This window comes from Pimephales promelas, chromosome 6, assembly GCF_988280905.1.
Source record: "Pimephales promelas chromosome 6, fPimPro1.hap1.1, whole genome shotgun sequence".
Classification (NCBI taxonomy): Eukaryota; Metazoa; Chordata; class Actinopteri; order Cypriniformes; family Leuciscidae; genus Pimephales; species Pimephales promelas.
In genome coordinates, this window is record NC_142774.1 from 2,445,883 (window position 1) to 2,458,366 (window position 12,484).

A 12,484-nucleotide genomic window follows, 5' to 3' on the forward strand; every position below is an offset into this window, starting at 1 on the left:
TCCGTTGAGAGAGCTCACAACCAAAGTCGAGGAGCTCACCAGACTGGTTGAGACTATGCAAAAACAAAACCAACAACAGCTAACTCACATTGGGCGTCAGTACAGTCACAACAGGACACCGTCAAGACGTGGAAAACCCTATGGTTGTCCAAGCTGCGTGGAACAAGACAGACAAGACTGTAACCACTGTTTCACATGTGGGGAGGAAGGACATCGTGCAGCAGGCTGTTTAAAACGACCAAAGAGACAGGGAAACTCCAATCGGGCACTGGAGAGGGACATCTAGTGGCCGGGTCTGGAAATAAGTCCCAACCTGAAAGTGAGGCCGGTAACGACCAGTTGCACCGTTCTTCACCCTCAACCCCATTAACTCCAAGCACATTAAGTCACTGTAACCATGTATCTCAGCTCCCTCCCCAGTCACCATGTGAAGCTAAAGCTAGAGCGGTTGCTGGTCTGATTGGCAAAAAGGCCCTAGTTCAGAGTTATCTAAATGGCTTAGCAGTCACTTCTTTGCTCGACTCTGGGTCCCAAGTCAGTATAGTCAGTCGCTCCTGGAAAGAAGAGTACCTACCTGACGTCAGTATTCACTCTGTCTCCGAGATCTTAGGAGAGGAGGAGCTGAAAGTTATCGCAGAAAATGGCAGTATCATTCCATATGATGGGTGGGTAGCCATCACAGTGAACTTGCCAGGGAATTTAGACCCCAGCCTGTCCATTAGTGTGCCATTCCTCATCAGCAGCTACCCCATGGATAAACCATTGATTGGCTTTAATGTTTTGGAAGTGCTAATTTGTGGAAAGCCCGAGAGACTAGTGCCAGTACTTGCTAGCCTTCTTAGAAATGCCATATCTGTTCCCAAAGAAAAAGCTGAAGCTCTTGTCCACTTTATTCAGACAGCAAAGCCAGTAATGCAGAGGGGACGCTTAAGAACAGGTGCCAAAAATATCGTGCTCCCAGCTGGACAACTATTGTGGGTGAAGTGTCGGGTTCCATCAAACATGGGTGGCTCTACACGATTAGTGTTGTTTGAGACGGATGAGGACAGCCTACCGCCTGGACAGTGGGAAGCAGGGCCAGGTTTGTTTGAAATCCAGAACCCAACAAAGCCTTATGTCACCATTCCAATTGGTAATAAAAACCAATCATGAGATCACAATACCACGCAAGACAGCTCTAGGGATCCTGTAGCGTGCTGAAAATGTTGTGGAGGAAGATATTCTGGACAAATCACCGCCTGCGGCGACTGTCAGTCAGGTCACCACCACTCAAGTCAGCAACTCAGATTCACCTTTGTGGGACCCACCTGTAAACCTCGACCATCTGGAGGAAGAACAGCAAGAGGCTGCTAGGAAGATGCTTCATGAGGAGTCAAACGCCTTTGCTAGGGATGGAAATGACCTGGGCTGTATTCCAAATCTGCAATGACGATATTCCTGTGCAGAGAGCGTACACATCCATTCCCAAACCGCTGTTTAAAGAAGTGAAAGAGTACATTCAAGATCTTCTCGTGAAGGGTTGGATAGTGAAATCTAAGTCTTCCTATTCTGCCCCAGTAGTATGTGTGCGGAAGAAGGACGGCTCTCTCCGTCTCTGTATAGACTATCGTCTTCTAAATCAAAAAACTGTACCCGACAGACATCCCCTACCGCGAATACAGGATTTGATAGACACTCTAGGTGGGTACTCGATGTTCAGCATACTGGACCAAGGTAAAGCTTACCACCAGGGGTTTATGGCTGAAGGGTCACGCCATCTTACTGCCTTCATCACCCCCTGGGGGCTTTACGAATGGGTACGGACCCCATTTGGACTTTCCAATGCACCAGCAGCGTTTCAAAGGAGCATGGAGGAGATGCTAGGCTCTCTGAGAGATGAGTACTGCATCCCGTACCTGGATGACCTACTGTGCTACTCCAGATCTTTCAGTGACCACGTGGAGGTGATTCGCAAGGTCCTCCAGGCACTACAGCATCATGGGGTGAAGCTGCGGCCAGAAAAGTGCGAGATGTTTCGGAAGGAGGTTCGCTATGTGGGACGCTTGGTATCGGCTGAGGGAGTGCGAGTTGACCCCAAAGACCTGGAGGCAGTAAGGGCTTTAAAGAACAAAATGCCCCAGACAGTTGGTGATCTCCGAAGAGTTCTTGGTTTCCTGAGCTATTACCGCTCCTACATACAGGATTTCGCTAAAATAGCCAAGCCATTGTATGAGCTGCTCCAAGTTAAGTCCTCCATGCCCCACCCTATCCCACGTCACTGCAAGTCCAAGGGTCCACAACTGCCATCCAAAACACCCATCATTTGGAATGCTGATCATCAAAACACCTTGGAAAGGCTTGTCAGTATGCTGACCAACCCCCCAGTCCTTGCATATCCCAACTTCGAGGAGCCATTCATCCTACACACGGATGCATCGGAGAAAGGGCTCGGCGCAATCCTCTATCAGCGACAGTGTGGAAAATTGCGAGTCATCGGATATGGATCACGAACTCTGACACCTGCTGAAAGGAACTATCGACTTCACAGCGGAAAACTTGAGTTCCTTGCTCTGAAGTGGGCAGTGTGTGAGAAATTTAGAGATTATCTCTTCTATGCTCCACATTTCACCATCTACACTGATAACAATCCACTTTTTGTGTGAACAATTGAAGTTTGTTCTTGTTTAATGTAATTTAATTGAACCTAACCTAACTGCAAATGGGATCTATTCTGTTTTATTAAGTGAACACTTAAATTTATGTAAAATGTATAATGTATACAGAAATACTCGTTTAATGAGAGATAACAGAGAAGGTGGTTTAGAGAGAAAATGTGTGTTTAAGAGAAAACTATGAAGGTTGAGGAAATATGTGAAGATACATTTATGTGAAAATGTACATTTTGACGAATATGTAATTTCGTGTTATCCAATTGTGGATATTACCTGTGTTTCAGTACAGAGCAACCAAAAATAACAGGAATAATTCTCTATGGCAGATATAAGGTTGAAATGTTGTTAATAAAATGATATTCCGGTTGAATGGAAAAAGAGCAACTGTTGTCCCGTGTCTCTTCTAACTAAGTAATATATTCAATATTTCCAGAGCACTTCGACCAGGAGTATCAAAATATATCTGCTAACGGACTCCTGGCTGGGACCCGTTACATATAGAATCATGGTATTCATGCATATGCCTTTAGTTTATTTTATTTTTGATAAAATAACGTATGGCGTGACCATTCAGACCATTCCTCAACCATTCAGAAAGCTGCAAGAAATTATATTTGCGCTGAACTATTTCCAATTTAGATTAAAACCGATATCCGTAGCTTGTCAGATGATGAAAATGGATGTAAATAAAATGCCCCATCACAATGCGTATAATGACGCACAATGGCTGATCTTGCGCTCTTAGCAGATGTGGCGATTAAATGGAAGGATTCGGAGTGAACGCATCATCTTTACAAAAAAGGTGTGGAAAAAAAGATTTTATTTATTCAAGAATTCCCTCATTGTGCAGTTTATTTCAGTTAGGACAGTCTTGATTTCACCCAACTCCTTGGCCACCTCTCTAATTGAATTAATGTCTAGACGCTTTTTTGCCTCGACTTTGACATCCGACCATTTCTTTTTTATTACGGCCACAGTCCGAGGTTGTGAGGCTACAGCATTTACGGGATCTGCAACCTTTCGCCACTCAAGTGCCTTTTTGGCATTAGTAATGCCCACTGTGCCCTCCAAACAACATTTTCTCCTCTTTTCCACCTCGCCAACGATAACTTCTACTTCACATTGAGTGTAATTACGTTTTTTGTTAATTCCTCTCTGTGTTTAACATGATTTTGCAATTGATGAATATTAACTTGTGGGCGTTTCACGGACTATTTATGGGCAACTATGGGCGTGACATGAAGCCGCAAAAGCTGCGCTACATTTAGAATTGATTGTGATTTATTAAGGGAAAAATGCGTAGGATGTGCGTGCGCACGGTTTTATAAATCCGAATATTTCTGTGCATACGCACGTCCTATGTTTCATCCGTACGCCACTTCTGACGCAAATCCTACGTAAAGTTTTATAAATGAGGCCCCAGAACATCAGATTCAGGCACTTTCTGCTGTTTCTGCATCATCAATACAAAGCTCCAGTTTGGCCTGTTTAAGTGTGTATGAGGTTAATTGAGTGTTCACAGATTCCTCTTGTTTGCTTTTGAAGCGAATAACATCAGGTTGGATGTACAATACACAAACACAGTAGTATGAGTCTGCAGGGAGGTTTTAAGTTGGACTGCAAGTCGTTATGCTTGTTTTAGGCCAGTGTAAAATCATTTCCTGTTTAGGGTTAACACTATTTTAAAAACCACACTCATCATTCTAAAGATATCACACCTCATCTGTGAAGACGCACTGTCAGACACAGCGAATGATGGATTCAGAAGACATTTATGAAAATGTTAAATGCAGAAATGTTGAGGACACATTTGGACCTCTAACACAGAGTAACGGCCAGGATGAAGGAAAAGATGGAAAGCACAGTAAGCAGAAAATTACTTTAAACCAGAAATGGTGTCACAGATGATAATGTTAATGGTGTCACTAATGTTTGAGGAAGTGTCTAATACAATTTCAAATATTTTTTGTCAGTGTTTCTGCTTTTATATAATGTATTAAATATATTTACTTTTTCAATATTTTTGTTCATCTTTAGATATTTTACCATATAGCAATGTTTGACTTAGAATATGAAAGCACTATAAGACAAATAGGTCGATTTGAAACTTAAAGTCCCCTTGTGGGGGAAATCAAACATTTAATGTTGTTTATATGTCTATGTGGTGTTTTTAATCTGCTTTAAGACAAACCATGTGCAAATTCATGTGTGAATACCATTGCTGAGTATTTTCTCTTTAAAACTGCAGTGAACCAAAGACAGTCTCAATATTGAGACTGAACCAAAGACAGTCTCAATATTGAGACTGTCTTTGGTTCACTGCAGTTTTGACCTTACAAGGAAGTTTTTGACATCGGAAACACCAGCGTTTTCAGACCGCTGGTGTTTCAGACCGCTGGTGTTTCAGTTTTTAACGCTGGTGTTTCCGGTGAGACCGTGGTTTAAACCACGGTCTGAAAACGCTGGTGTTTCCGATGTCAAAAACTTCCTTGTAAGGTCAATGTGCCGGCGGGGCTTTAGCATATCATCATTACTACGCTGTAAAGCAGGGGAGCCTCAAGAGAAGCCAGGTTATCCCGCTATATGTTTTTGTTGATAGGAAAATTAGGTACATAAAGAAATATAGCAGGTGAATTGTATATATAATATATATTTCGATGCTATGATGCACTATATGCCATTATCCACTGACATTCTGAGTTGTCTGATGATTGTTAGAAGGCAGACTGAGATTAATCATATTAATTGCTGATATGCGTCTGACGCTGTAGAGAGTAATACATCAAACGAATTACCATTCGGATACATCGACATGTAGACGTGCCTGTACAGTTCAGACTTCCACTTCTTCTGACTCAGGAAAGAGCCACTCACAAAGAATCTCAAGGCAATGCAAACAGTTTGTGCGTTGTTAAAATCTCGACTCCGACGAGTTAAACATTTAACGTGTGGTTCTGTGTCCCCAACCCCCGGGTCCCACTCGACCCACTCCGAGCGGGCCTCGAACTCAGGTCTCCAGCATGAGAGTCAAAACACGGCACAAGACAGGAAATAAGTCCTCACACAAAACAGGAACACAGGCTGAGATTGGGACAGTTGATAATAAAATGTATTTTAAATGGTTAATTTGCATGCATTTTTATGCACGGAATATCCTGGAGACAGAAATATCATACATTCGGTGGAATGGCTCACAAAGCGATTTCTGTAAAAGAAAATAGCTCCCGCACCTTTGACCGTCGTACCTTTGCAGATGTTGTTTATGCTCAAACAGCAACATTACACACTAACTAAAGTTAGGAAAGTGAAATCATAATCAACCATTCCTTTAAATTGGACTTCAAGTGTGTATTCATGTTGAAGGCCAGTTGTGAAAAGATACCACTTCCTGTGTAGGTTTATCGAGTAGGTTTTTCTAAAAAAAAAAATAGATATATATGCCAGTGTTTCTGCATTTATATAATGTAATATAATTATATATGATTATAATATTATATATAACTAGAATGTACATTTCCAGAAGAAAATGTGAAGTGGTGCTTGCAGTGGCAAAACTCACCACCCGGTTGCTAGGGTGTTCTGGGTGGTTGCTACGGTGTTCTGGTTGGTTGCTAGGTGGTTGTTAGTTGGTTGCTGGGGTGTTCTGGGTGGTTACTAGGGTGTTCTGGGTGGTTGCTAGGATGTTGCTAGGTCGTTGCTAGGGTGTTGCTAGGCGGTTGCTAGGGTGTTCTGGGTGGTTGCTAGGGTGTTGCTATGGTGTTGCTAGGTGGTTGCTTGGGTGTTCTGTTGGTTGCTAGGGTGTTGCTAAGGTGTTCAGGATGGTTGCTGGGCGGTTGCTCTGGTGTTGCCAGGCGGTTGCTAGGGTGTTCTGGGTGGTTGCTATGATGTTGTTAGGTGGTTGCTTAGGGTATTCTGGGTGGTTGCTATGGTGTTCTAGGTGGTTGGTAGTTGTCACAGATGGTTACTATGGAGTTTGTAGCATTTTCTTGGCATGATTTAACACTTAGCTAATCAATATTAGCATGTAGCTATTCACTGCTAGCATGTGTAACATGTAGACAGTCCTGTTTGCTAGCATGAGTAAAAAGAGCCAACCCGCATCTCTATACGATGTTTTGATACAGAGATATAGGTCCTGAAAAACGGTTGCTAGGGTACTCTCTTTGGTTGCTAGGGAGTGGCTTGGCAGTTGCCAATCATGAACCTCCAAAGTCAATGTGACTGTATAAACCAACCCCCATCTCTTTACGATGTTTTGATGCAGAGATATAGGTCTTGAAAAATCGTTGTTAGGGTACTCTGGTTGGTTGCTAGGGAGTGGCTTGGCAGCTGCCAATCATGAAACTCCAAAGGCTGTTTGTCAGTATGAATTATATAAACCAACTCCCATGCCTCTATGACATTCAGAATGGAAGATATCCCTCTTTGGATTTTGGTTGCTAAGGTGCTCGATAATGGTTGCTAGGGCGTTGCCAGTAAGTGTTGAGGTGATTCAGGATTGGCTGTTTGCTGGACCAAGTCAAACGAGACCACCCTCATGTTTCTATGACACTTATATCCTGAGATATCCCTTCGATCTCTTTCAATGGAAGTCTATGGGAGTTGTTAGTAAGGTGCTCTAAATGGTTGCTAGGGCGTGGCTTGATGGCTTCACAATGATCCTGAGAGACTGATTGGCCGTCTGAGTAAAATGAGCCTGCCCCTTTGTCTCTACGACACTGTGATCCAGAGCTATGTTCAATACAAAATCCCTATGCAATTTACCATAGTAGGAAAAACATGCATTTAATGGGACGTCCTTCACCATAGTCAATGGGGAAAATTTGGGCAGCTCCTGCGCCCCAGGGGTGCAACTTTTACCCCATTGTGTGGTATGATCTTTCAGAGCCTGTCAGCCTCTTCAAATGTGGCAAATCACTCGATTGTCCGAAATCCTCGCTCGGAGCTATGAATTGTCAAAGTTTGTCTCAATGTTAAGTCTATGGGATTTTTTGGAAATTTGTTCGCCCCTGGGTCGAACACCGTACCCCCGATCTCTGATAAAAGTGATAGGACACTTCTCTTCAATAGGCCGCACGATTTGATGCCTCATTCATGGGTCTGTGATGTCGGCGTGTATTTTTTAACAGATGATTACTATTTAGTCTCTAAAATGAGTTTTTATAGAGTTTTTATAGAGTTATTTAGTATGTTATTTAGAAATCGCAGTCAACCTCCCCTTTAAAAGGTTGATTGTAATCTCCTTTTTTAATAATATGAAGGGTATTCACTGATCTTTGTGTGTTTTGTCTCTGTTTGTCAGGAGGAAGCAGGTGTTTGGTGTTGATGACAGTGTGTCTCGGGCTCATGTGTGTTCTTCTGCTGGTCTTCATCACACTGCAGCACATCATCATCACAGCAGAGAGAGACCTGTTAAAGAACACCGTTGAAGAGTTCAATCACACTATCAACAGCTTACAGGACAATTACACTGATCTAATGACTGAAAAAGACCAACTGAAGAACAACTTCAACTCTTTGAATCAGACGAAACTGGAGCTGGAGACTGAACTAGGGAGGATATCTACACAAGGTTTGTACACAGCATAATCCCCAGTGTTAAATTAATACTCCTCAGTGTACATATGTGTCCACACTGCGTTTACATGGTTCAATCGTAATGAAATCAATCCGATTGATGAATTCGAACACGGTGTTTTCACAAACGATAAATAAAGTAATCGGGTTGATGTGCATGTTTATATGTCAAAAGATTCGAATCGTAATTTATTTTTTGACATGCTCACACTGCACAAGTATACTGCGATTCTTTATTTGGTTTAAACAGCACACTTAATATTTATTTGTCTCTGGTCATGATTTGAAGACAATGAGCTTGAACCATTTTGCCGAGCTGCTTATATTTATCACGCAGTAAAACCCTACGCCCAAAACCAGTCGTCTGTGGATGAGAATCTGAAACAAGCACCACTTTCAATCCGATCGAATCTCCAGTCGGATCGATTAAGGTGTTTACATGAAGATTTTTAGTCAGATTGAACCGTCAGTCTGATTTTAAGGGTCCATGTAAACGTAGGGCTGGGCGATATATCGCATGATATTGTTATGCGCATCTAATCAGTAAAGCCGGTTCCTTGATTAGTAGTAAATCACATTCACCTGCTTTCAGATGGACGATATGATGCAGATATGAGTGTTAAATTAACATCCAATAGTGTTAAAGTTAATGAGATAATTTATTGATTAATTGAGTGCTGATTTAGCATTATTGAAGACACCTGATGATAACAAGGAGAATCTCTGAAGGAGAAAATCATAAATTGTCATGTTACCATTATGGAGATCAGTGTTTGCTTCTGTTAGACTCTTGACCCTTACACTTTCACTTTAAATTATGTTTGTCTGCAATGGGATTAATATCCTGCCATGATTCAAAAGTGAAAATAAAGATCTAAAAGGTTGAAGCTAAATGTTCAAAAACTCAAAATTTTCAACAAAAAAAAAAAGTTTTGCAAGATCAAAAAATAAGATTTGCAAGTTTGCAAAATGTAAAAAAATACAAATATTTCTGCAAATGTTGTTTTTGATATTTCCTTCTTCAGAGCTGCAACATTTATTTTTTACGATGTTGCGCAAACACATTTTCAGAGTTTCAAATTTGTCCGTGTTCTCCCACTGTGTTTGTTTTCCAGGTTTGAAACCTTGTAAATGGTGATCTGAAAACTGGTGTGCGAATAGGTGAAAAAAAGTTTTGAAACTCTGAAAACAGAGTTTCGAAAGGCCGAAACTTATTACATTTGCTCTCCTATTGCAGACTATTTTTTCAGAGCTGAGTTTACAATAGACACTTTGCGGAGATACGCAGCTTTAAAAAAGCCTTATTTACTGGAAAGGTGGGATTGACCGACTGCTATTGCATTGCATGTGAACTGCATTGGACGTCTCCAACAGATCTGATTTCTGAACCCAAGATCAGCTAAGGGTGTACTATAGTGCTTTATATCTGCTTGAAATCTCTTGATCTGGCTTCCCCATCTCATTCAGTTCCAGATTAAAGTCCACCTGAAATATCTTGATCTGACCCCAAATCTCAATTAATTCTGGACAAATCTTGTACCCGCACCACAGAAATAGACTCACTTAATTTACACCATTCGAAATAAAAATACAAATAAATTTGAGGTCTCTTACCCGAGATGCTTTTACTGCCACTGGATTCATTATGATCTCAGTCGAGTCCCTCCTGGCCCTGAAAGCAGTTTGACTCTTTTCTCTTCATTTTCGAGAAGCCTAATGCTTCTAGGAGGATCAGTCGTCAAGTCGTCTTCAGGACCAGAAGAAACTGCCGTGCAGATCCCAACTTCTGATACCAATTGTTGTGGCAAAAACAATAATGAAACAAACAGCATTACAGCGTAAGAGACATCAAGATTCCAATGGTGTTTTAAAAGATTTATCCTTGCAAGAATAGTTCCCAGTCCAACCACAGTCCAGCTGCAGGCGGAGTGAGACGATGAGGAGGGGTCTGTCAGCAGTTTTATAGTGGTAGCTATCTCTTGTCATTCACTTGTTTAGACAAGAGGAACAAAGGAACTTTATGGCTACCTCCAAGACCAGGGGGTCTTCTCATCTCTGAGGTCAGAGGTCACTGCCCAACCAGCTCCTGAGTGTCTCACACACACTCTCCAGCTGCATCAACATATCAACAGAAAACAGGGTCCTCTGTTCTCATACGCAGAACACAGATAACAAACACATGATTGAATCAAAAGAAAAAAAACCCAATGTCTAATGAAAAATAAAATATTAATTTTTCACACAACAAACCTTAAATATTTACACACAAATTCAGGGTGATTTACAAATATGTGACAATTTGCAAATGCAAGAAATTTAGAAAAAAAAATGACAAGAACATTTTTGAATTTGGAAATTAAATTTTGTGAATATCAATTCAGTTATTGGCATTTGGGAATTGGATTTTTTAATATATTTATATTGAGAATATAATTTTTACTGGTGTTTTCATAATATAGAATTTAATTATAAATTAAAGATATTATAAATATATGTATAATATAATGTGGTATACTGAGATTTATGTGTAGTTAACAGCAGTTGCTCTCCACACCACAAGAGGTGCAGTTGACCTTCGGGATCATGTGGGGGTTCCGGGGTAGAGTAAGAGTTGTTGGTATCTAAGAGAAAAGTATGCCGGTCACATGTAGACTCTGCTGCACAAGAGAATAAAGTTATATCATAGTTATTCCGCATGATTCAGTTTCTATATTACTGAAGATACCACATATAATGTGTTAGACTGTGACTCTATGAAACTTTTCATAAGTGTATCTCTCTACAGACCCCTGCTACAACTACACTGTGCTGGACAATCCATGGAGATCCATCAATAATCCACCAAACCTCTCCTCCTCCTCCCACAAGTATGATGCGTCTGTCTCCTGGAGCGGCTGGTATCGTCTCTTCATTAACGGCGTGAGCGCTCATATCCCAGAAACGTGTGTTGCTCAGTACAGTTGTGGCACTGATATCCCACTGTGGATCCGTGGTGGACACCCAACAGTAACAGATGGAGTCGTCACTCGAGATGTCTGCGGTTACTGTTACAGTTGGAGTTTCTGCTGCTCTTACGGGTCTTATCCCATTAAAGTCAAAGCCTGTCCAGGAGATTATTATGTCTATGAACTGGTCAGACCAGCTTGGTTCATTTCAGCATACTGTGCAGGTAATTATATTCACATGAGCTCTTTCTACACATTCATGATATTTGTGTTTCTGTTGATTAATCATTATTCATCCAAACTTTCAGACACTGGCAGCATTAACACCAGCCCTACAACTGTCACACCAGTGACCATCTCAACTGGTAATGTAACACACTGTGTCTCTATTGGCTTATTTCCTGAATGTTTTCTAATGGCTACAGATATTCTATGGTAAAGTTGAACATGGATTTTAACATGAATATTTTCCTCAAAAGTCATGGAAATGTTTTGTTAGAAATATATGAAACCTGTAGACTGTTCTCAGGTGTGTGTGTGTGTGTGTGTGTGTGTGTGTGTGTGTGTGTGTGTGTGTGTGTGTGTGTGTGTGTGTGTGTGTGTGTGTGTCATTCACTGTACAGTAGTTCTGAATATGCCACACTTCATAGTCACAAACAGTCCTTGTGTTTTTAATGATAAATAACTATAAAATCTAGAAATTCTGCTTCATTTAGAGTGAACAATATATATGTATATATATATACTTCATCTCTCATTCATCTCTCATTCATCTCTCATCCATTCGTCATCCATCTCTCATTAATCTGCTTCCTATGGATGATGCATGAGTTCAGGCCTGTTATGATTGGCCGGATTAAAAACACAAAATGTGACATGTTTTTTTTATTCTTTTCTTATAATCTTATAGTTACACACAAATGGATGGTCAGGATGATTTACAAATATGTGACAATTTTCAAATGAAAGAAATTTTTTGAATATCAATTTGGTTATTGGCATTTGGGAATTAGATTTTTCGAATATATTTATATTGAGAATATATTTTTTTTACCGGTGTTTTCATAAATAGAATTTAGTTATAAATTAAAGATATTATAAATATATGTATAATATAATGTTTTAGACTGTGACTCTATGATATGGAAGGCATTTTCTGCCGAAATTAAATAAATAAATTAAACGATAAAAATTAAAAATAAAACAAGTTTAACCATTTCATTACAGAAAATGGTACGCAGAATATGTGACTAAATTGATAATGAAATTAAATGATTTCATTTTCATTTTCATGGTGATAGTGCATCATCC

The 12,484-nt window shown here is 40.5% G+C and overlaps 1 protein-coding gene across 1 annotated transcript in view; it reads left to right on the top strand.

Annotated features, from left to right (window-relative positions):
• LOC120459701 (uncharacterized) overlaps positions 1–12,484 on the top strand; it is a 78,672-nt gene that overhangs the window by 24,417 nt on the left and 41,771 nt on the right. Inside the window, exons 7-8 of the mRNA XM_089132668.1 lie at positions 11,014–11,397; positions 11,482–11,538. Of these exons, the coding sequence (XP_088988794.1) occupies positions 11,014–11,397; positions 11,482–11,538 (441 nt within the window). The remainder of the gene's footprint in view (positions 1–11,013; positions 11,398–11,481; positions 11,539–12,484) is intronic.